General features: G+C 38.6%; 1 protein-coding gene across 3 annotated transcripts in view; it reads right to left on the bottom strand.

Annotated features, from left to right (window-relative positions):
* LOC126469656 (uncharacterized) overlaps window positions 1-25,380 on the bottom strand; it is a 173,167-nt gene that overhangs the window by 73,901 nt on the left and 73,886 nt on the right. For all 3 annotated transcript variants that reach the window (XM_050096790.1, XM_050096789.1, XM_050096788.1), the window contains 3 exons: window positions 24,371-24,605; window positions 8,492-8,681; window positions 3,780-3,901 (listed from right to left, as the gene is read on the bottom strand). In XM_050096790.1, coding sequence (XP_049952747.1) covers window positions 3,780-3,901; window positions 8,492-8,681; window positions 24,371-24,605 — 547 coding nt within the window. The remainder of the gene's footprint in view (window positions 1-3,779; window positions 3,902-8,491; window positions 8,682-24,370; window positions 24,606-25,380) is intronic.

Raw genomic sequence — 25,380 nt, 5'->3', positions numbered from 1 at the left:
AAGACAATTGCCAGAAGGCAACACGATACAGGGTGTATATGCTAGAAAGCTGGCCATGTACTTCCCACTCACCCTCTCCCACAAAAGAGAGCGCTTACAATGGTGGTGCATACAACACAGACAGTGGACAATTCAATATGGTAATGTTATCTTCATGGACGAGTCCAGATTTAGTCTACAACCTGACTCTTGGTAAGTCTTCATATGGAGGGAACATGGGACATGACAGCATCCCCACATAATCAGGGAAACGGACACGTGGTGGAGATGTGCCAATTTGGGCACGGATCATGCACGATACCCACACAATGCTCCATGTGTTTGGCAATGGTTCTGTGAATGCCCAGAGATACATGCAGGAGATCCTAAAAACCTATGTGCAGCCTTTTAAGAGTGCTGTTGGCTCTCATTTCATTTTTATGGATTACAACGCATGGCCACAAAGGGCCCGACTGGTTAATGAATATCTGCAAAGTAAGGCTATTCACTGCATGGTTTGACTGGCTAAATGACCTGATCTGAATCTTATTGAACACAAATTATTTCCCAGTAAACTAATTAGGCTACTGGCATCAGTAATCTGGAAATTAGATAGTGACTAATAAAATTTTATGATTTTCTGCTTAAGTACCAGTTTGTGTAGTAGTCGTATGTATGTTATTTACGACACGAGATCAAATAAACAAAAATATTATCTGAATGGCAGGAGTGGTAGGAGAAGAAGTAGGATGGCACCACCTCACACTATTACAAGCTTCCTCACAACATTTTCTATGTGATGACTCCAATTTAACTTGACTGTAACTGGTATCCTAAATTTATATTATTTATCGTGCACCAGAAATTAAGTAGAATTATTTTACTACTTGATTATGATTTGAATTTGAGATTATGTGCATCTAAAGATATGCTGTTTTTGAGTCTTTTTCTGACATTTCTTGATTCTTTTACTTGGTTGTCTCTTCCTGATTTGATGGAGCTGGCTGGCTTAGATGGTGGTACTACTTTTCTTCCTTTGTTTCTAATGGTGTTACTGCTCCCTTGTTGCTGTAGCTGGTCAACAGTTAAGAGCAAGCTCATTCACTGCACTTCTGTACATACACTTTCATCAGAAATTTTTTGTGTATGTATCAATAACTACAATCTGTGTTGATGCACTTCATTTTTCAGTGCTTTTTCTGAATATCTTGAAATGTAGTGGTATATCTAACACACTGCCTCTGCCACAATAATTCCAAAGGTTTCACCTCATTTTGGTGATTTATTTATAAAGTGTCCCCATCACCAAAGTACAGACACAAGTGTCACCACCAGCTGGGGCAGCCCACTGTTAGTTAAAAAAATATCGCATTTTCTTAAAAGGTAACAACTTTGGCCACAAACTATAACCCATTACAGCCACTTTTTGACTCATACCCGCAGCTTATCAAGGAAACAGCCTAAAGTTTACATAAGTGAACTCTCTTTCTAAGCAATTATAAACTATGATATCCATTACAAACCAACAGCACAGCACAAATGTTGATGTGTTGTCATGGCTACCTGGGTGCTTCTGACTGGGTGCAAGTGTTTTGCCAATGGCCAACGTTGATACTGGTCACTGCAACACATGGATGCTGGGTGTTTATCACTGATGCTGATTTCACATAGTTCTCCTGCCATTGAAACCAACTGCACCTACAATAAACAAGGTAACAAGCAGCCCCCATGTCAGACACAGCAGCAGCTACCACTAAATCTACAACTGTCATTGCTGCATCTACTGTCTTCACTACAGTGCCCATTAACTGTGCATGTCTGGGACAAACAACGAGGGTCACTGTCCAGATACACTGATGACAGTCAGTTATCTTCTGGGCAACACAAAATCATGTCAGTCCTCTGCCATGATACTGCCACTCCTCAAAGTAATATTAATCCAGAGGATACTGAGATGTGTAAGCAACACATATTGCCCACTGTCTCCTGGTGACATAATCACACTGAGGGAACCACTTGTCCTGGACACTGTTACGTAGCTGCCAGTGTAGATAGGGTACTCCCATCTACTGCAGCCACCCCCATGATTGAGCCGCCACAGGGTGAGTCACTTCAGTCTCCACGAAACAGAGAGCTTGCATCTTAACCTGACAATGAGGTAAGGACAGTGAAGGTGATTACATGCAGGATTGTATACAAATGCGACACTCTGCACATTACAGATGTCACATCGTGTAGGGAGACCGGAGACACACCGTACAATAAACCTCTGCTACAGCAGTCTTTCCTAGCACAGCACCACTTCAACAGCAGGGCTACCACTATCCGTACACCATCACAGCCACTGTTTCAGCCTGAAGACAGCATTATCAGAGTTCACACCTAGTGGCATAAATATCTGGTACTTATCCTGACTAACTGATAATGAACTGTGCTAAGTATCTGATCTATGGTTTGGGTCAATTGTGGCCAATTTCTACTTTGTTCTGATATAGCTGTTATCCTTAGCCATTCTGTATAATTTCTTATTTTCTTGTTAGATAAATCCCATTCTTATGACAGAACACTGAAATATGTAAAAAATGTAGGGGGGGGGGGGGGGGGGGGGTAATGTGACTTGTAAGTTGTCTTTGCCTCAACACATGATCTGTGCCAAGTGATTTTCAGCTCTTATATTTCCATTTTATTTTAGGAGAATGGATCATTTCATGCTCTAAACTTTGCGTTTGCTCCAATAATTAACACAGAAGTCAGGGGCATACAGTTTCTTCAGCACGAGCTGCCAAATCGTATTTTCTGCATATCATTTGACCTTTAAATGTCACAGAGCTCAAATTTCTGGTACTTGAAACAACAACAGGGGTTTCAAATGCAAGGTTTTACTTTCAGCCTCATAAATCCAGTTTTTACATGATTTGCAAAATCAGCATATCAAGTACCAGTGTAAATTTAGCTGTCTTCATTTCACCTCAAGCTCTGATCTCCATATTCCACATGTGCATAATGTCACTGCACGTTATCACACCTTTATTGTAGTTAATGATTTGATACAGTTATGCTACTATGGGACACTTACTAATTGTCTGAATTTCATAAGGTTAGTTAATGGCTTATTGAGATGTCACTGTGTAATGGAACATTAGCAGTAGAAACAACCCCTTAATGGAATTTAGAGATCTTTTCTATGAAGAGGGTGACAATTTTTCACAATGGATGAATTATTTGTATCAGCACTGAATGAAAAATGAAGTGACTTCATTGATGATCAAGTAGCTTAAGCTCAGACTGGCCCACAAAATCTGACAACAAAATTAAAACAAAAAAAGGGATTGAGCAAATTTAATATGCAGCCATTGACAAGTGGTGCACATTGACACCTACACACTGATTGCATATATAGGTTGTCAATTCAAGGAGTTTGTCATTTGGGATGACCTAGGAGCTTCCTGAATTCTGTGGATGTGATGAGAGTAATCCCCCTCGATATTCAAATCTGTTTTGTAATTCCAATTGGCATATTGTTTTTGTTCTGATTTCTTTTATTTCACTTGGTGGTTAAATGAAACCTCCCATTCTCTTTAATTGCCCATTTCACTTGGTGGTTAAATGAAACCTCCCATTCTCTTTAATTGCCCTTACATCAGTACCACTCCTTGAAGTGTTATTTCTTCAGTTGATACATGCTTATTTTTATTATACAAAAGTGAGTCCATTTTTAGTTTCTGCAACACTTTAACATTTTTATTCTAAAAATACAGACTGTAAGCGTACTTCAAATGCTAATGTATGAAATCTCTTACTATGATCATGATGTGTCCAGTATCCCATACGTTCCAACTCTGGATGGGCACATGAAGCAAGTGTTGGATAGTGATGTCCTCCATATTGGCCCGGTACGAAATGTGACTGATAGTACCCATGCCTGCAAACACAACAAAAAACAATGTTAAAGAAGAGTGCATCAAGAAGAGTGCTCACTTCAGGCAGGCACTTTCCCCGATGTGTTGAAAACATCAAAAGTTATTCCTGTATATAAAAAAGGGGATAACGACAATGTAAATAACTACAGACCCATCACAATTTTCTCCTGCATCTCTGAAGTACTGGAAAAAGTTACGTATGACAAACTTATGAAATTTATAGATAAAAACAGCATCCTATGTAATGAACAACATGGATTCAGAAATAAGAGGTCAACGACAACTGCCGTCTATGAGTGCATCAATTCCATCTTAAACCTGATGGACAAAAAACAGGAAACAATAGGAGTATTCATTGACTTGTCAAAAGCTTTTGGCATGGTGGACCATAAAATTCTGCTATCAAAGCTTGAAAGATATGGTCTTCGAGGTCTGTCCAACAAGTGGATCAGTTCCTTCCTGACTAATAGTAAGCAGGCAGCGTGCATCAAGCACACAAATGTTGAACTAAAAACTGTATCTAATCACTTATCTGACTATAAACAAATTAAATGTGGTGTACCCCAAGGATCAGTAATGGGACCCCTTCTGTTTCTTCTGTACATAAATGATCTAAGCTTCAATGTTGATGCACACAAAACAATCATATTTGCAGATGACACCACGATTCTACTAAAAGGAGACGATGATGAACAGTTACAGCAGACAGTAAATGCCGCCACGAAACAACTTAGCAGCTGGGCACAGAGTAATCAGCTTGTAATAAACAGTAAGAAAACTATTGCTCTAAAATTCCACAATGTTCCTAACAAGGACATGTTTATCCCATCAGTCTCTATCAATGACGAACCAGTTGGTAACAATACTGAAACCAAATTCTTAGGACTTTGGCTGCAGAGGAACATCAGATGGAATAAGCATATTGAATATCTCAATGCAGAACTGAGCAAAACATGTTACCTTCTTTGTTCATTAAAATCATCCTGTAGTGCGAAAACAGTTGGTTGGTTGGTTGAGGGATGAAAGGGACCAAGCGAAAACAGTATTGAATGCATATCATGCGTACTTTCATTCTCGTCTTAGATATGGGGTCACCTTCTGGGAAACTCTAAAACAGCTAATAGCACTTTTAAACTACAAAAAAGGGGCCATTAGAATCTTGTTTGGGTGCAAGCTTAGAGACTCTTGTAAACCCCTGTTTAAGAAATCTGGTATTCCTCCATTACTATGTGTATACATTATGGAAACCCTTTTGTTCTTTAAATTAAATGTGATAGGTAAGGACTGGAGACTGCAAAAACTGTGATATACATGATCACTTTACAAGACAAAACAGAACATATGACTCAAATCAGCACAGCACTGTGCCAAAAAGGTACTTTTCACATGGGAGTTAAGCTTTATAACAAACTTCCTGAAAACGTAAAAGCTATCACAAAGGTCAATACATTTGGAAAATCTCTAAAGTCATATTTACAGCGTCACTGCCTTTACTCCATTGAAGAATACTTAAATTTATGAAATGTGTTATATAAATACTTACGTGTAAAGTGTATTATTGCAACCTTAAATATGTATGCCTTGAAATGACTTTCAGCCTGTACATTTATAACTTGACTTGTCCAATGTCTTATGCTTAAGCTGCTATGTAGACAACAGGACCAATAAAAAATATAAATACAAACACAAATGGAGAACAAACATTTAAGAAAAGAAAAATCATTTGTAACTGATTAGAAACTATGAACTAGACTACAATATAAATTTTATTGGCGTAGTAGAGCAGCACTGGCAGTAAAAGTCACATACCTTACATCAGCAAACAGTTTTACAAAGATGCAGTGAAAATACTTATATTATAATATTCAATATCAACTTAAAATACAGTGGAAATCTGTAATCTGGAGATTAATAAACTCAGTAAACTCTATTCCATAATACAGTTATTGCAACAAATAAAGAACCAACCTTCAATCAGGCAGTCACATTATCCAAGATTCCTCCCTCCCCCTTTCTTTATTACCAACAGAAGTTCTAAACAATGAAGGAAAACTTGGTATGTTTCATTTGACAAACCACTGTTTGATACACATGGAATGAAGTGTTACTATTGCACAACACTAAACAGTGTTACAATTTCTCAACTTTCCCATTCTCTTTAGATGTAATCAGAAATGGAGGTGTTTGTTTATGATAACTTAATCATGGAAGGGTCCAATATGAGGGCTAAGTATTGTCACTGCCTTACCTCTTGCCTTTAATGGGGAATTATTAGCTGACAAAAATTGAAGGAGAAGAAAGAAAGTGCTAAAAGAGTAAACAAAGTGTACACACATATGAGAAGTCAGTCAGTCAGTCAGTCTCTCTCTCTCTCTCTCTCTCTCTCTCTCTCTCTCTCTCTCTCTCTCTGTCTGTGTGTGTGAGAGAGAGACCATACAGAAAACAATCAGATTTTCACAGTTGAAATGGAATAGCTTGAACAAAGTAAATGCTATACTCGGCCACATCTTTCAACAGTTTCTTTTGGAACATTATAAAGTGTAAAATTTGTTAATGTACCATTCTTGCTGGCAGTATATGTCACTTACCTTGCTACATCATTTTGTATACCGTATTTACTCGAATCTAAGCCGCACTCGAATCTAAGCAGCACCTGAAAAATGAGACTCGAAATCAAGGAAAAAAAAAATTCCCGAATCTAAGCCGCACCTGAAATTTGAGACTCGAAATTCAAGGGGAGAGAAAAGTTTTAGGCCGCACCTGAAAGAAAGTTGGTCCATTGTAATATGAGACACAATTTAGGTCGGATGAATGACGATACAGCTACAGTAGTTTGGTTCGAGTCGTAAGCTTAGCCGGCCGAAGTGGCCGTGCGGTTAAAGACACTGCAGTCTGGAACCGCAAGACCGCTCCGGTCGCAGGTTCGAATCCTGCCTCGGGCATGGATGTTTGTGATGTCCTTAGGTTAGTTAGGTTTAACTAGTTCTAAGTTCTAGGGGACTAATGACCTCAACAGTTGAGTCCCATAGTGCTCAGAGCCATTTTTTTTTCATAAGCTTAGCAGTTAAGCTTTACCAGGTAGCCATTGCTATGCGTCAGGCGCCCCGTCCGTATTTATACGGGTACCCTTCCTTTTTCACGTGCTTCGATTGGTTTGAATCGATTGCTTATTCTTCTTTGATCTGATAAGTTCCGTTCTCTTTGTTATACGTGTTTACGTCACTCCAAGCTGAAAATGCATTACTGTACTGTGTCATGCATTGTTTGTCGCATTCTGATAATGTGTGTTTACGACCTGTCGCCGCTCGCGGCATGGCTTGCTTTTGTGCGCGCTACCGCTGCTTTCAATAAAAAAAGAGAGGAATTGTCTCATTAGCGAAACAATGGCAAGAGACTGCTATTTGTTGTTACTTACACTGCTGTTTTCTTTGATAATGATCAACACGAACCAAATAATAGACTGCGAGTGATAGATGTTCTGAACGAGAGTTTAGCTAAAATTTTTCTCCATTTGAAAATCTTTGCACACGCCTCTTTTGTACATTACATTCTGCACAGAAATTAGAGTCAGCTTAGATTTAAAAATCTCGTCAATTGCCGTGCTTCATTTCTGACTATCACCATTAGGCATAAGAATAATACGAATATAAACATGACATGATATGTATATTCTTCCGCGTTTTGCTGTTGTCTCACACTAGTTTCGTAGTTTATTAGGCAGACAGGATTTAAATGAGATAGCAGCAAACACGAAAGAATACATGGCAAAATGTTTATATTCGTATTATTCTTATGGTGAAGAGAATACTGCATGTGATTCACGATTCTTAAAAGTTCCTATTAGTAACCATCTCTTTTCACAGGCAGGAAAAAATTCAGAACGTAGAGTTGGCCATATTGATAAACATCCCAAACAGTCTTGCCAGTCGGATTTTCGTAGTACATTGAAATGCTGCTGTATTCGAAGATGAACAACACGGAATTTGTATTTACTTTGTTGGATAATGTACGAAAATGCAGTGGTAGAAACTTGGGGCGGAGAAAAAAGCTCGTCTTCGACCTTTTTTTTAATTTATTTACTGACACAGAGGTTTTGGCGCCAGTATTTATCTTTGTGCCTGGAAAGCATGCCTGTGTAGCGCTACATATATTCGACTGCAAAAGTTAGTTGTGGCGGCACCTACCAACATTTTTCAGAACTTCCGCTTACTTTGCACTCGATTCTAAGCCGCAGGCAGTTTTTTGGATTACAAAAACCGGAAAAAAAGTGTGGCTTAGATTCGAGTAAATATGGTACTTCTTATACAGTTCATATTCTGGCAATATTGTGTATCTCGAGAATACAATAAATAATTTCCAAATAGTCTAAGTCCCCCAATCTCCCCTACACACACACACACACACACACACACACACACACACACACACACACACACACCAAATGAAAAAAAAAAACAAAAACCCCAAAGGCAGGTTTTCTATCATTCAAAGTTCTCGAGACTTGATATTTTACAGCTACCCAGAATACCTTCACTTCTACTGCTGCTGCATGTGTCATCATCACTACCATTAGCATAATGAAAAGAAAGTACCTGTGGTGCTGAAGGGTGTAAACAGCTTTTGCATCCTGCGGGTGCCTCAAAAAAACATTTTGGGCAGCAGAATGTCTGAATAAAGCTACACCATCAACTGTATCATCATGAGTTTGGTGCCAATAATTTGGGCATCGTGGATCTGTTTCATTTTCTGCCTTCTGGATTGGCAATGTGCTGGTGCCTATTTCTGAAAATCCAACCAAAGAAAAATGTGTAAAATAAATTCCAGGTACATCTCTCTCTCTCTTTTTTTTTTTTTTTTTTTAGCAATTATAGCATTTAATTCAGCAAGATGGAAATATATATTACAAAAATTATCAAGTGAATTAAACACTTGTATTACATATTAATGTTTCAGTGAAAAAAAAAAAATACTCCAGCTCTGATTTTCAGGATATCAATTTATAAATATTGTTACTTTCCTGTTCAGCTGTTGTAGTAATGTGAAGTTAACTGCCCTAATAGCAAGAATAATTGTGGCAATGAATACAGTTAGCCTCCATGCTTTCAAATAAAGTCACCCTCAACTGTTTTCTTTTCCATTTCCAGCAATCAAATAATAAAAAAATTTTTGTATGATAACTAAATCTTTTGATTGTTAGAATCACAATGTTCTTACAGGTATGCTAGGTTTACATGTGATTAACACTGCAGCTTCCACTTGATGCATCATTTATTATTCCTAAAATTATCTTGACCAGAAACTAGTACATTGAACTGCAAGTCAGTCAGCTATCTCAACTCACTACCTGCCTGTAAGCCATTAAATTGTCCCTCTTTTGGCAGTGGACCCATATTCCATATTCTGGAGGAGTGATGTTCCAGTTCACACCTGGAATACAGATTTAGATTTTCTTTGGTTTCCCTGAATGGCTGTACGATTACTTTGAAAATGACAGGGTTGATTTGCTACTCCAACCCAGAGCCCGAGTTGTATTTCCAAAAACTGCATCATCACTACAACATTAAAAGCTAATCTTCCTTCTTCAAGAACAGCAGATGGCACTCTTTTTTTGTCATCAGTGTATTTTTCATCCAGGACTTTACATTACCTGAATCATTTATCTAAATTATTACACTTACAATATTGTTTGTTTTGTTTAATATAAGTTGGAAATGTTAAATATCCGGGCTTACAGACTAGCATCATTTTTATGTAAAGGTAACATGGAAAAAGGAGGCATTGCAACATATATAAAAGTGTGACACAAAGTCAAACATATAGAAACAAATAGTTTTTGTGTTGATCAGATCCTAAAAGCATGTACTTGTGAGTTGTTGCAAACAGAATACTTCTCTGATAATTGTAACAGTCTACAGATACCTTCTACAAACCTTTCCGCTATTTATGAGAAAACTACATGCATTACTGAGCTATCTGTCAGACAAGAAGGAACTGTCAGTAGCTCATGGAGATTTCTTAAAAGATACAAACAAGAAAAATGAACTAGAATCATTATTTTGATGTTTCAGTCTAAATTAGTAATCAATTTTCCAATTCATGTGCAGCAAGATAGCAGGACACTGACTGATAACATTTTGTAGAAAGTGCTCAGACAGAAACCATCAATATATACTCAACTGTGGATGCACTATCTGATCATGAATTAATGGAAATAAACAATATAGCACCTTACAGCCCTGAGGCAGGTTCAGACAAAGCAGTGAGGCTTATTAATGATAACAGAACACAGTGTTTTTAAGAGTAAGTTAAAAGAGGTGGTATGGGATGATGTATATATATAAAAAGACATCCTAATGTCAAATTCAATTTATTCAATAGTAAATTTGTGTCAACATTTCGGAATGGTTTTCCTAGAAAGGTATCCAGAAGATTAACTAAAAAACAATTAAGCCATGGATAATTAAGGGAATTAAACTCTCATGTAAGAGGAAGAGGAAAATTTATATAAGATCAGAATAAGTCAAGATCTGACATTACTTGCAGACTACAAAAAATAGTGTAATATTGTAAGGAAAGTTATTAAACTGTCAAGAAGTATGTATATCCTGCTAGCAATTAATAATGTGAATAATAATATTGAAACTGTATGGGACATTGTGAATTGGCGACAGGGCAGCCAGTCAGTGTATCAGATATCATACCAATTAAAGTGAATGACAGTGTTGTGACTGATAATTCACATGCTGTGAGTACTTTTAACAACTACTTTCTAAATGTAGGATTAAATGGTTCAGTTAAAAAGCAAGAGGTTGTATTAAAAACATCATTCCAAAAAACTTTAATCAACTAGAAGTAGCACTAACATCCTTCACTGATATTAATAGAATTACAAAAATTCTAAAGCACAAAACCTCATGTGATGCTGATGGAATTTTAAACAGAATTCTGAATAGTTGTTCTAATGTAATAAGTCATACTCTTAATCATATAAGTAAAACATCACTAGCACAGGGAATTTTTCCAGACAGGTTAAAATATGCAACTGTTAACTCTCTTCGTAAGAAAGGTGACAGAAATAATTGTCCAGTTTTATTACTGACATCTTTTTCCAAAATATTCGAAAAAGCCATATACTCGAGTACTCTTGCACGTAAGTAGAACAAATTTATTCAGCATATCACAGCTTGGATTCCAGAAAGGTTGCTCAACTGAGAATGCTATTTATACATTCACTCATCAAATTTGCAACAAAGGGCCAGAGTGCAAAACACTAAAAAAATAATATTAGGCACAGAAAGCTGGTTGAAACCTAGAGTTGGTAGTGAGATCTCTGCGGAAAAGTTAAAGGTATACTGAAAGGATAGGAAAACAAGAGAGAGAGGTGGTGTATTTGTTGCAGTTGACAAGAAACTCAAATCCACCAGGATACAAGTTGAAGCTGCATGTGAGACTTTTGGGCAAGACTCAGTATCACAGATGGGCAAAAAATTATAATAGTGTCCTCCTATCGACCGCCAGATTGTACTGATGTAACCAAAAACTTAAGTGAAGACCTCAGTTTGCTTGTACACAAGTTTCCTAATGCTACAATAATCATTGGAGGAGACGTTAATCATCCAACAATCAATGAGAACAGCTACAGTTTTGTTAGTTGCGGTGCAACAAGACATCATGCGAAATGTTACTAAATTCCTTCTCTGAAAACTACCTAGATCGTTCAGAACCCCTCTCGTGATGGAAATATGTTGGATCTAATGGCAACAGACAGACTTGACCTCTTTGAGGAAGTCTACTTACAAACTAGTATCAATGGCCATGAGGCAATTATAGCAACAATGAATACCAAAACAGACAGCAACTGAAACAAGCAGAGAGATTTGCACGTTCAGCAAACTGGACAGACAATAGTGTCATACCTCAATGAGGAACTCTAAACTTTTAGCTCAGGACATGATTATGTAGAGGAACTGTGGCTCACATTTAAGAGAATAGTTGACGATGCTCTGCATAGGTATGTACCCAGTAGGACAGTTCATAATGGAAGGGATCCTCCTTGGTATACAGTCACTGTAAAGAAACTTTTAAGGAAACATCTAAAGAAACCGAGACTACTGCATAATACCTACACTACTCAACAAAAGTTTGGGATATTACTGTAAAATGTAGTCTACGATACTAGAAATCTCACTCACCTACGCACTTCAGGCATTATCCAGTTACTGCCGATATACTGGAAGGTGTTTACTACTGGCATGCTTTGTAGCCGTTTCCCAGTCATGAAAACATACCTCTTCCACTGTGGCTAACTGTGAGCAGTATCGACAACAACTTCACTCAATTTTGTGTTCAACACTGCAGTAACAAGCCACATAGAGGCATACAATACTTTTATATAGCCAGGATAGTGGCTTTACTTTCAGCAGGTCATACACAGGAAGATCTTGCCAGTCAGTTACACGGCACTCAAGTGGTGTGCCTTAGATGTCGAAAGATGCTGACGGATGGGAAATGTGAATGACAGACCTCACAGTGGTCATCCTCTTATGTCAACACCAATGTAGGCACCCAACATCATCTGCAGAAATATTGGAAATGATTTATTCTAGGCAACAGGTATTTGTATCTCAGACCAAACAGTGTGTAGACGATTGCATCAGGGTGGTTTCCATTCCAGAAGACCAATGAGAAGTTTTTCACCGAACCAAAGGAACCGGCGCAATTGAAAGACCTGTGGTGTTGCACATCAACAGTGGACCATTTCAGAACGGAGTAATATCATGTTTGCTGACAAGACTAGCCACTAGAAGTGTTAGGGTATGGAGAAGCACTGGACAACATCAGGAATGCCAATAAGTTTAGGGAGTCCATCCATTTGCAGGTGGACATGTAATAATCATCTCGTGGTGCAGTTCTTCTTATTATGTCCGTGGTTGCTACGAAAATGGGATGAGAAGTTCCGCCTTATGCAAGACACCTTTTTTCTGTTTTGTTTCACCCACACATTTTTCAGCACTTTTGTGCTATCATCAGTGGGTTTAATTTTTATTTTTAACTGTAAAATTGTTGTTACATACTAACATTTGTGTTGTTTATAACATTGTGTCAAAGTTCCATTTATAGCTCAATTGGCGAAAAGTGGATGTATGCATTAGTTAACATACCTTACATGATGCTATTGTCCATTAATTTTAGTAGCTTTTCTTCTACACAATATACAACTTGTCATTTGTAAACAGCAAAATGTAATTTATTTTTCTGTTTGTTATGCATTTACGAATGGAAATGAGTCTGAATCATGTTTTTTGTGTGTAACTTACAGTTCTGAAGTTGTGGTGCATTCCTCTGTGTTGTTAGCGAAGTAAATAGGCTTACTTTGTGACCTACGGTAGCTTGGCACTGCACTTTTTCGATTTCTCAAAACACAGGCGGAGTTTTTGCTGCCATTACATGTTGTTGTGGCTGTGTGGGATTCATTTGTTTTGTAGCGTGTTTGGCTGGGTGACGCGCACGAGTTTGAATTGTATTTGGCATCAGTGGTGTATGGTTTGTGGTGTGTGTGTGTGTTGAGTACTGGGGCAGGGGGGGGGGAGAGGTGGGGGGGGAGAGGGGGGGGGGAGAGAGAGAGAGGGGGGGGGGGGGAGAGAGAGAGAGAGAGAGAGAGAGAGAGAGAGAGATATTTTTTCCCCACGAGTAGTTTTCATGTGGGTGTTATTTGTATAGTTCTTATATTGTGGTGAAGAGGGTTTTGTTACACAGTGATGTGTATTCTTTGAGCACTTTCTCTCCTTGGGTTATTGATTTCTGGATGTAATAGTTTTCTTCTATAGTTAATTTTTGGTATAAGCTGCTACTAGTTTTTAGGATGTTTAAGTCAGTTTCAATGTTTGTTGGGTGGTGATCGTGTGCTATCAGGTGGTCTGCAAATGTTGAGTGTGAGCTATTGCTTTTCAGTGCTGTGAGGTGTTCTGTATACCTGGTTCTGAAATTTCTACATGTTTGGCCCATATATACAGATCGACAGCAGTTGCAAGTAAGTTGGTGTATACTGGACTGGCTGTATTTGTCGGTGTTGGTGGTATTTCTTCCAAGTCTGCTTTGTATTGTGTTGTTGGTTCTGTATGTGATGTTCGAGTCCTTTTTTTCTTCAGTATATTACCCGCCCTGTGTGTGACTTTGTTGTTGTAAGTCATTATGTGCCATTTGTTGCTTACTGTCTGCTAATTTGTTGTGTGTTGTGTTTGTTTGTCTGTGTTTCATGGTTATGTGTTGTTTGTTTTTGTATTTTGTGGTTTCTTCTGTTTACTCTCTTTGCATCATATCCATTCTCCTGTGCAATTTGTTTTATTATGTTCAGTTCTTGTGTGTAATCATGTTTGTTCATGGGTATTTTGTTCAGTCTGTGAAGTAAGTATCTGAAGCTGGCTTCTTTGTGAGTTATGGGGTGATTGGATTGGTTATGAATAATAGTGCTGGTGATTGTGGGTTTTCTGTACATTGTGAGTTCATGTTTGTTGTTTCTCTTGTGTATGGTGAGATGCAAGAAATTAAGTTTTTCATCTGTTTGTGTTTTAATGGTGAATTGTATTTGTGGGTGGATGGAGTTTATGTTGCCATGAAGTTCTTTTATGTGAGGCTGTGGTTCATCTATTAAGCAAATTATGTCATCTACATATCTTTACCAATATATTATTTTGTACTGTTTTGTTATTACTATTTTGTCAAAGATTTGTTTTTCTATCTGATTGAGGAAAATGTCAGCTAGGAGGCCACTGATTGGGGATCCTATGGGTAGTCCATCTTGTTGAGAGTAAAATCTGTTGTTGAATGTGAAGTAGTTTTGCTCTGTTATGAGCTTGAGTATAGTCGATATTTCTTGTATGTTTGTTGTGGGTATGGTCTTTGTAGTTGGAGGTTTCTTTCTATTATGATGATGATTTCTTCTGTTGGGATGTGTGTGTACATGGAAATTATGTCAAATGAAACCAATGTTGCTGTGTTTGGTATGTTTTCATTTCTTATTTTTTCTATTCAGTCACTCTAGTTCTTTAGACTTTTTTTTTCAGTGTATTTGTATATTGTCAGCAGGAGAGAGAGAGAGAGAGAGAGAGAGTGTTTGGCTAAATGGTATGTTGGTACTTTGGTGAAGTTTATCAATTCAGTGGATTCTGAGGAAGCAGGGGCTGTTGCACTTCTGGTTCAAAAGGGAATGCACAAATGATGACAGGTGAAGGTTAGTAGAGATTTGTGCATCTGTGAAAAGATCTATGTGCGGAGCATATAACTACCATTGTCACACCTTAGCAAAAGATCTGACAGAGAACCCAAGAAAATTCTGGTCCTATGTAAAATCGCTATGTGGGTCAAGGGCATCCATTCAGTTCCTTGTTGACCAGTCTGGTGTGGCTGTTGAAGATAGCAAAATGAAAGTTGAAGTTTTAAATTTCACAGTCAAGAAATTGTTCACACAGGAGAATCATACAGACATACCATCATTTGACCATTTGACAGACTCTTATATGGATGACATAGTAATAAGCATACCTGGTGTACAGAAACAACTGAAAGATTTGAAAGCCAATGAATCACCAGGTCCAGATGGAGTCACAGTTCGATTTTACAATGGATTCTCTATGGCATTGACCCCTTACCTAGCTTAGCTTGCATTTATCATGAATCTCTTGCCCAGCACAAAATCCCAAGTGACCAGAAAAAAGTGGAGATGAGTCCAGTATACAAAAAGGGTAAAAGAAAGGACCTGTAAAATACAGACCAAAATCTCTAACTTCTGTTTACTGCAGAATCCTTGAACATATTCTCAGTTTGAGTAAAATAAACTTTCTTGAGACAGAGAAGCTTATGTCCATGAATCAGCACGATTTTAGGATGCATTGCTTGTGCGAAACTCAGCTTGCCCTTTTCTCACACGATATACTGTGAACGATGTATGAAGGGCAACAGGCAGATTCCATATTTCTACATTTCCGGAAAGCATTTGACACTGTGCCTCATTGCAGGCTGCTGACAAGGGTACGGGCATATGGAATAAGTTCACAGATATGTGAGTGGTTCAGACTTCTTAAATAACAGAACACAGAATGTTGTCCACGAGGGGGAGTGTTCATCAAAGACAAGGGTATCATCTGGAGTGCCCCAGGGAAGTATGGCATGACCGCTGTTCTTTATATACATGAATAATTTGACAGACAGGATGGGCAGCAATCTTCATTTTTTTTCTTTTTTTCTTTTTCTTCTGATGATGCCATGGTGCACGATAAGGTGTCGAAGTTGAGTGACTGTAGGAAGATACAAGATGACTTAGACAAAATTTTCAGTTGGTGTGATGAATGGCAGCTAGCCATTAATGTGGAAAAATGAAAGTTAATGCAGGATGAGTAGGAAGATCAAACCTGTAATGTTTGGATACAATATTAATAGTGTCCTGCTTGACACAGTCAAGTCGTTTAAATATCTGGGCATAATGTTGCAAAGCAACATGAGGTGGAATGAGCATGTGAAAACTGTTGTAGGGAAGGCACATGGTAGTCAAATGGTAGTCTTCAGTTTACGGGGAGAATTTTAGGAAAGAGTGGTTCACCTGTAAAGGAGACCACATATAGCATGCTGGTGTGACCTATTCTTGAGCACTGCTTGAGTGTTTGGGATCCATACCAGGTCAGATTGAAGGAAGACATCGAAGCAATTCAACTGTGCACTGTTAGATTTGTTACCGGTAGGTTTGAACAATACACTAGTGTTACAGAGATGCTTTGGGAACTAATGGGAATCCCTGGAGGGAAGGTGACGTTCATTTCAAGAAACACTATTGGGAAAATTTAGAGAACTGACAGTTAAAGCTGACTGCGGAAAGATTCTACTGCTGCCAACATACATTGCGCATAAGGACTGTGAAGATAAGATTCAAGAAATTAAGGCTCATTGGAGGCATAAAGACACTTGTTTTTCCCTCGCACTATTTGTGAGTGGAACAGGATAGGAAATGCCAAGTAGTGGTACAGGGTATCCTCCGTCATGCATCGTATGGTGGCTTGCGGAGTATCGATGTAGATGTACATTTTGATAGAAAAATTATTCAGATTACCTATGGAATGTGACTATCTATCTATCTAAACTCACACAGTCTGGTATACAGGGGGATTTGAAAGCCGTGTCCCATAGGACAAGGTGTACACTTGTGATTCAATAGTCTTGTCCCATGGAACAAAATCATAGTCAGGGATAGGACACGAATGATCATTTGAAACAAAAACGTCTAGTAAACATCAGCTCTAAAGTGCATACGTTAAGAGCTGTGAGCACTTGCTCATCTTCATTACTGTGAAACCCATCTTTTCTATTGAACAAAAAGTCACAGCTTCAAAGGTATGCATTTTAGCACCCATGTTTACTTGACTTTTTTATTTTGAATGACTGTTCCTTTCATATGACTTTGTTATATGGGCCAAGACAATTGAATCACCAATGTAGATTTTGTCCTATAGGATATAACTTTCGGCTCACCCTGTATAAACATACTATTACACAAACCCGTGGCTCTGAAAAGTTAATATGTTACTACTTGTACCACATGTGTGAGATGTACAAACTGAACTATTAGTTTACAGAACTGGGTTTGAAATGAGGGATACAATTTCTTACATTGCCCAAGATTCTGATGGGTGCAGATACTGACGGCAGTGGTCCTAAAGTTGGTTTGTCACCTTACTTCGTAAACAGGCACTGCATGGGTGTCCATTACCTTTGGCAGCTGTCCTCCAACTGTGACGCAAGTAAATTACCATGATACAAAGGATAAAGACTCTACAAGTGAACCAACTTTACTCCTTAATGTTTCAAATGCAACATATTGAGTACCAATGCACCGATTATTCTATGAGAACAACCATTTTGTATGATAATATAGCTGAAACCTGAGGTAATATTTCTGACAATCAGTTATCAGATTATTTCTGTTGCCATCAGATTCACTCCTTTAGGTCATTGTGCACCATATTCCACTCCCTCTGCCTACACCAAACTAACCTCATATTCTTATCTAGCGCAGTTGCTGCCTCTCCCTCCCAGTGCCACCTTCCCTCCACCCTCATTCGTGTGTGTGTGTGTGTGTGTGTGTGTGTGTGTGTGTGTGTGTGTGTGTGTTTTTTCCCCCCCTTCATAGTAGTTAGTTCTGGAGGAGAATGTCGCTCAGAGACAACATAAGCATTACTTTCGTAATTGAGTACAGGAAAGTTTGGTAGCAACCAGTTCTCTCTTGTAAGTTAAAAACATCTAATTTTTCTGTAATGTGCAACAGAAAATTTGAGACTGAGTATTATACTTTGAAATGGTTTGCTAAATTTCATGTTCATATTTGTTGCGAAAACAAAAATAACAAATGCTATGTATGCTATCCCCCTTTTTTGTCCGCTACAGGCTATTGATTTTTTTATACAGATGTACTTTATTACATCATGTAGTACCTTACTGGACAGTTTCAGCCTATGCTTACTTTTAAATGCATTTGTATTGGTGAAATATGTGTCATTACATTTAAAAATTATTCAGTGCAATATGGGAACATGTTTCACAACATATATTTCAATGTTAATATCACATACTGTATATGGGAAAGCGTTGTCTAGCATGTCATATAACTAAAACACTGCTGACAGATCATTTGCAAAGTCCTTGCTTAAAGTATTCAACAGCACAATGTGTCCTTTTGTTTCCACAGACTTCCCTTGGTTTATGTCTCTTGAAGTGAAAGGTCAGATTGTACTGTTAAATATCTTAAGCAAAGACTTGGAAACCAATTGTGAACAGCATTTCAGTTATATGGTGGGCTACACAATACAATATATGCAGCTTTTTGATATATCTTTTCCCATGTAGCACTAAATAGTTTTTAAATATAGTGACACAAACTGACCAGGCCAAAACTGACCAGTTACGTACTACATGATCTAATAAAGCTCACCATAATACTTACACCTCTCGAATTTAAATTGTTGCACAACATGACTTCTGACTGGTAACTTCTCTGGTGTAATTTCTGTGAATCAGTGCTATGCTGAGAAATGCATGGTAGAGCTTCCACATTAACTGGTTCCTAAATCAACCTCATAAGATGAATGACATTCCTGGCACCATACACAATTTAAGAAGGAAGAAAGTTCAGGGTTTAACATCCTGTCAATGATAAGGTCATCAGAGGAGGAGCCCAAGTGCAGGTTGAACAAGGATGAGGAAGAAAATCAGTTATGTCTTTTCAAAGGAACTATTCTATCACTGACCTTAAGCAATTAAGGGAAATGACAAAAAACCTAAATTGATATGATCAGGTGAGGATTTGAACCCCACTTTTCCTAAATGTGAATTTAGTATGATAAGCCCTGTGTGACCTTATTCAATAAGAATTTAACTATCATTTACAAGCCAAAACTGAAACTGGAACCCCCTCATTGCTAAAATCAATAGATACTGGACTACAAAACTGATAAAACAGTGAAGCACCCAGAAGGGGAGGACGAAATGAAATGAAACTTCATGGCTTGAGAGGGTATGTAATGTTATTTCAGTGATTACAAATCTGACTCGAATTTACAAAGAACTCAGCAGTATGAGCCCACTTATCAGTACGATGTTACATCCCTGGTGGTTTGGATGCATGTGGAGGTCATTAGAGACAGAGCACAAGTTCAGAAAGTTTAGAAGGATGGGGAAGGCAAAGCCCTTTCAAAGGACCCATCCAAGCATTTGCCTGGAGTGACTTAGGTTGTCTTCGCGTGGGTCATGTTTCTCATCACAAAGCACACCAGATGTGGTGTCTGTCGATCTTGCTGCACTCTCTGATATATCTCTCAGAATGTGCTGCTCATTGTGATTTGCAACCTTAGTGCTTTCCCTGTATCTGGCATGTAAATTACACAGTTTCTTTACTAAAACGGATACACATAAAATAGCTGCATTAAGGAGGTAAGACGTCAAAATTTTAAATCAATTTTCAAAAATATATGGTTGAGGAAATATAAGACATGTTATTTGGTCTTAAAAGTAATGACGTGCAGTGCCACACCCCTTTGCACAATATGTTCTGTCAAGGTCATTGTATTTCACTCTGCGGAATTCAAACATATATATTTTCCTCAGGGACTGTCATACCTAAAACAAAGGACTACCGATATCCACTGCTATCGATGTGCATCATTTTGTTTACTCATTTTTGTTTATGCTTTGTTCTGAAAGTCTTGCAATGAGACTTTGTGAATTTCAAATCGATTTTCATACGGCTACATTGTTTCGTGCTCATTTGTGGCATATTATCACACAAGATGCCTAGAATTAGTTGCTTCAACTGTAAACAACATCACCAGAGCAGCAGATATGCAGTAAAGCATGCTTCAACAAATGTTGCACAAGTGGCAAGAGACTGCAACCTCAGTGCAAGTAAACGAATCACTGCTACGTGCTTCAAGCAATAAACTTATTTTTGGTGCTGCTGAAAACAGACACTGTGAATATGAGGGTTCATGCAATGTTATTGTTGATATCAATACACTGTCACAGTTAATATTGGACAACGTTATGTGCAAGCTTTGCTTTGGTGTGCAGTGTCTTTCTATGGTGGAATATTAGAATGGCAGGAAAGGCCTTGTTACAAACTTATCTGTACTCTGCAGCAAATGCAACCTTGGTGCGCCTTGTTAGACATCTACAATCATAAACAAAGGTTATTATGTAAATAAGAGGGTACCGTATGACATGGTAAGGGACAGAAGGCTGCAAAAATGTTTTAGTGGAGAAGAAGCTGTAGAATCGTCAATGAAAAGTGCTACTGAAGAATCTATTGCCAAAATTGATGGTGACAAGGACATAGTGGCAACTTGAAGTTTTCAGTAAATTTTGTCTTAGTTGAGTGACAGGGATTCCAGATCATAAATGTAATATGAACTATAAAGAATCAAGTGGAGGTATGGAAGCAAAAGGAGTTGTCAGCTTGTTTATCATATCAGTTGTCTCCCATGGCCTGCAATAGGTGAAGTACCTTGGTGGCAGTGAAAGTAAAGCTTTCCTTGAGGTTAAAAGATGTGCTCCATATGAAACTGACACTATTGTTCAGAAGATCGAATGTGTGGGGCATGTTTAGAAAAGATTTGGCATTAGGCTTAGAATGATGAGACAAGATTTGTCAGGAAAAAAAAATTATCTAATCGGAAATGAATAAAATGGAGAGAGCGACAGACTGATGCAGAAATTGACAAGCTAGACACACATTGTGGCTTGGCAATAAGAAGGAATAAAAGGGACTTGAGAAACATGAAACAGGCAGTTTGGGCCTTATATTTCCACAAAATGTCTACAGACAATAACACTATCCACAACTTGTGTCCAAAGGGAAGTGAATCATTGAGTGGCTACCAAAGGTCAATTGCTGGTGATGAAGGATATCATTGCAGAAATTCTCTACCAATTGCTGTAATGGAAGCCATCAAACCAATATTCAGGAACATTTAAAATGAAAACTTATTCAATAAATGTCTTCATGACAGTACCCAAAACCCAAATGAGAGTTTTAACCAATGTTTATGGGGAAGATTGCCAAGAACCACTTTTGTGGGAAGAAATGCATTTGCTGTTGCTGTTTATGATGCAGCTTCATGTTTTAATGACACTGAACAAGTAGAAAATGTGTTTTAGAGGAAATAGGAACTAAGCCCAGAATGAACTGTAGGAAGGCTTTGTATGCAGCACATAAGAGTGCATGTAGTGAAAGTGGATGAATCATCACTGCAGGTGACAAAATCAAGAAGAGTGCATCACAATCCTCTCCATTAGGCAAAATTGTGACATGCCTGATTCTTTATTTCACACTCTGCACTGTAGTGGAACGTGGAATTCCATGCTGCAATATCATCAGCACCTCATCAACATGTTTTCTCATGCTCCATGAGAGAATGGTTCAGGGAAATCACAGGAAACCTAAATTAGAATGGCTGAATGCAGAGTTGGAATGTCATCGCGCAAAATGTGAGTCCAGTGGTCTAACGACTGAGCCCACCTCGCTCAGTGATAACATAGTCATCAGCCGTGGTCACCCATTGTAGTTCAGAACTATGATTCATCACTGAACACAATGCAATGCCATTAATCAGCAGTCTATGCTTCCTGGTCATGGCACCACTTCCAACTCAGCCATTTGTGTTTTGGTATTAACAGCAGCCCACACTAGGGATGGTAATTCCCTAGTCCAGCTGCTGCTAGTCTGATCTGTGGTGGGGGCTGACACAATGTTCCAGATGTCAGGTGCAGGTGTGAAGGGGTTATAGTATGCTTGGTGCACAATACAGCAACCTTCCCTTGTGGTGGTCAAATGTGGTCAATCAGATCTTTGATGATGAGAATGCCTACTCTCATGTTCCCAGGGAGTACAACAATGGGCAGTGTTACATCTAAGTGCTCCACAAATGTGGATATTGCACAACTCAACCAGCTGGCCAAATGGAGCCCATGTCGAGTTCCCCTTTCAAACTATTTCAGGTGCTAATAATGCTTTCTCACACGAGTGTGTGGCATCTCCACGTCCTTCACAGTGATCACTTAACATTCAATATAGTTCATGTTCCTCACATTACCCATGAGGCCTGGTACCAACACTAAACACAAACAACACTAATGCACTCTGGTGGCCATTCTACCAGTCACAGAGAACAACTCAAATTATTTATGTACCTGCCGATGGTGTGTACATATATCATATGTGAAGTTAATAAAGGAAAAAAATGGTACACAAATGGTGGACAGCTGTTACAAGCGAAAATGCACAACTAAAGGTTGAACTGTTCAGATATGACCAAAAAAGCTACGATGATACACACACCAATACACACATTAAACATTTAGAGAATCTAGAATGTGTTCTGCTTACATATCTTGTGACATTAGTATTTGACACTGCATCCAGTTGTATGTACACTGATGAGCCAAAGAAACTGTACACCTGCCTAATACTGTGTAGGGCCCCTGCGAGCAAGCAGAAGTGCTGCAACATGACGTGGCATGGACTTGACTAATATCTGAAGTAATGCTGGAGGGAATTGACACGATGATTCCTGCAGGGTTGTCCATAAAACTGTAAGAGTATGATGGGGTGGAGATCTCTTTTGAACAGCACGTTGCAAGGCATCCCAGATATGCTCAACAATGTTCACGTCTGGGGAGTCTGGTGTATAGCGGAAGTGTTCAAACTCATACGATTGTTCCTGGAGTCATTCTGTAGCAATTCCGGACCTGTGGGGTGTCACATTGTCCTGCTGGAACTGTCCAACTCCATTGGAATGCACAATGGAAATGGATGGATGCAGGTGATCAGACAGGATGCTTGCTTGTGTGTCATCTGTCAGAGTCATATCTAGATGTATCAAGGGTCCCATACCACTCCAACTGCACATACCACTCCAACTGCACATGCCCCACACCGTTACAGAGGATCCACCAGCTTGAATGGTCCCCCGACAGCATCCACGGATTCATGAGGTTGTCTCCATACCTGTACACATCCATCCATTCGATACAATTTGAAATGTGACTCATCCGACCAGGCAACACATTTCGAGTCATCAACAGTCCAATGTTGATGTTGGGGGCCCAGGTGAGTGAGGTGTAAAGACTTGTGTTGTGCAGTCATCAAGGATACACGAGTGGGCCTTTGACTCCGAAAGCCTATATTGATGATGTTTTGTTCAATGGTTGGTACGCTGACGCTTGATGGCCCAACATTGAAGTCTGCAGCAATTTGCAGAAGGGTTGCACTTCTGTCACACTGAAGGATTCTTTTCAGTTTTCGTGGGTCTCGTTCTTGCAGGGTCTTTTCCCAGCAATGTCGGAGATTTGATGTTTTGCTGGATTCCGGATATTCGCAGTACACTCACGAAATAGTCGTACGGGAAAATTCCCACTTCATTGCTACCTCAGAGATGCTATGACTGTAACACCACATTCAAACTCACTTAAATCGTGGTAACCTGCCATTCTAGCAGCACTAACCAATCTAACACCTGCGCCGGACAGTTGTTGTCTCATATAGGCGTTACCGACCGCAGCGCCATATTCTGCCTGTTTACGTATCTCTGTATTTGAATAAGCATGCCTATACCAGTTTCTTTGGCTCTTCAGTGAATTTTTGCAGATATTTATGCTGCAGCAAGAAAAGGTTTAGAATTAAGGTCACACATGATGAAATAGAACACATGTGTTCTCTAAATCTCATTAGTCCAAAATTTTAAGCAGTTTAATGATAAAAATTCTCAATTTGTGTGAGATTAATAAAAATGTTTTTGGGTGAAAATTTGAAAATTATTTATGAGAAAATGGTCTTACTCTAAGCTGACACAAGAACAGCAAGGGATATAAAATTTATAAAAAAATGTTAGTGGAACAAAAAGTTGGAAACAGATAGAGAATGTTAAGAAACATACCACAGTCAAGTGGTGGTCGTGGCTTTTTTCTTTGCTTCAGTGTCTTGTGTGCCTGACGGCAGTTAGCCAGTTGTGCCTTCAGTTCCTGAAGACGTTCATATGCAAGTTGGTAGTCTTGTCTACGCTTACGGCGTACTGCTTTACTTGCATTGGGGTCATTTGCTAGACCGAGTGCCACTTCCACAATACCCGTCTGAATCTTCAGTGCCAGTTCCAAGGTATCAATGGTTTCTTCCTGGAAAATAAATTGAACTTATGACAATGATTCTTACTTTTTTTTGGACACAATATTAGGCAGCTTTTATTACTGGCATAAAGCAACTGCACTAAGTTATCTTTCATACTAGCATATTTCGGTTGTCATACGACATTCACATCACTGACGATTAAAGAATTTATTTAACAAACTATGAATCAGCCAAAACACATTATAAATAGCACTTGAAATAAATATGCACAAAATAAGTAAATAACTGATAATCAAGACTGATCTTGGTTATATGTACCATCTGGGTAATATTCTGAAAGCAGAGATTGCTACACTCTTACTACTGAAGAGAATATACGGAAACTCCTAGAGAAAGTGTAGTGGCAACTTTTGAATCCATAAGAAGGGCTATGTAGGAAAGCTACAATTTTCACAGCCTGGTGCTTGCAAAATGTAACCAGAATCTACTAGGAAGTTCTGGTCCTATACAAAGTAGATGAATTGATCTATCCTCCAATCCTCACTCTCGCAGATCACTCTAGTGTTGAAACTATAGTAAGCTGCCTGTTCTCATATTTAAAGAATGTCTTTTTGAGGCAGAGAGTCTTGTGTAACAAGAACACAGGGTTAATTCCTTTATATAAAAAGACCAAGATGAAGAACTCAACACCACTAACATCCACCTGTATCAGTATCCTCCAACATATTCTAAAGTTTGGTGTTCCCGAAGGAAAACCATCTTCACTCAAAGAGTCAATATGGGTTTAATATGTATGAAACACAGCTCACTATATTCACAAAT

This window comes from Schistocerca serialis, chromosome 3, assembly GCF_023864345.2.
Source record: "Schistocerca serialis cubense isolate TAMUIC-IGC-003099 chromosome 3, iqSchSeri2.2, whole genome shotgun sequence".
Classification (NCBI taxonomy): domain Eukaryota; kingdom Metazoa; phylum Arthropoda; class Insecta; order Orthoptera; family Acrididae; genus Schistocerca; species Schistocerca serialis.
This window is presented reverse-complemented; position numbering and strand designations above follow the sequence as displayed.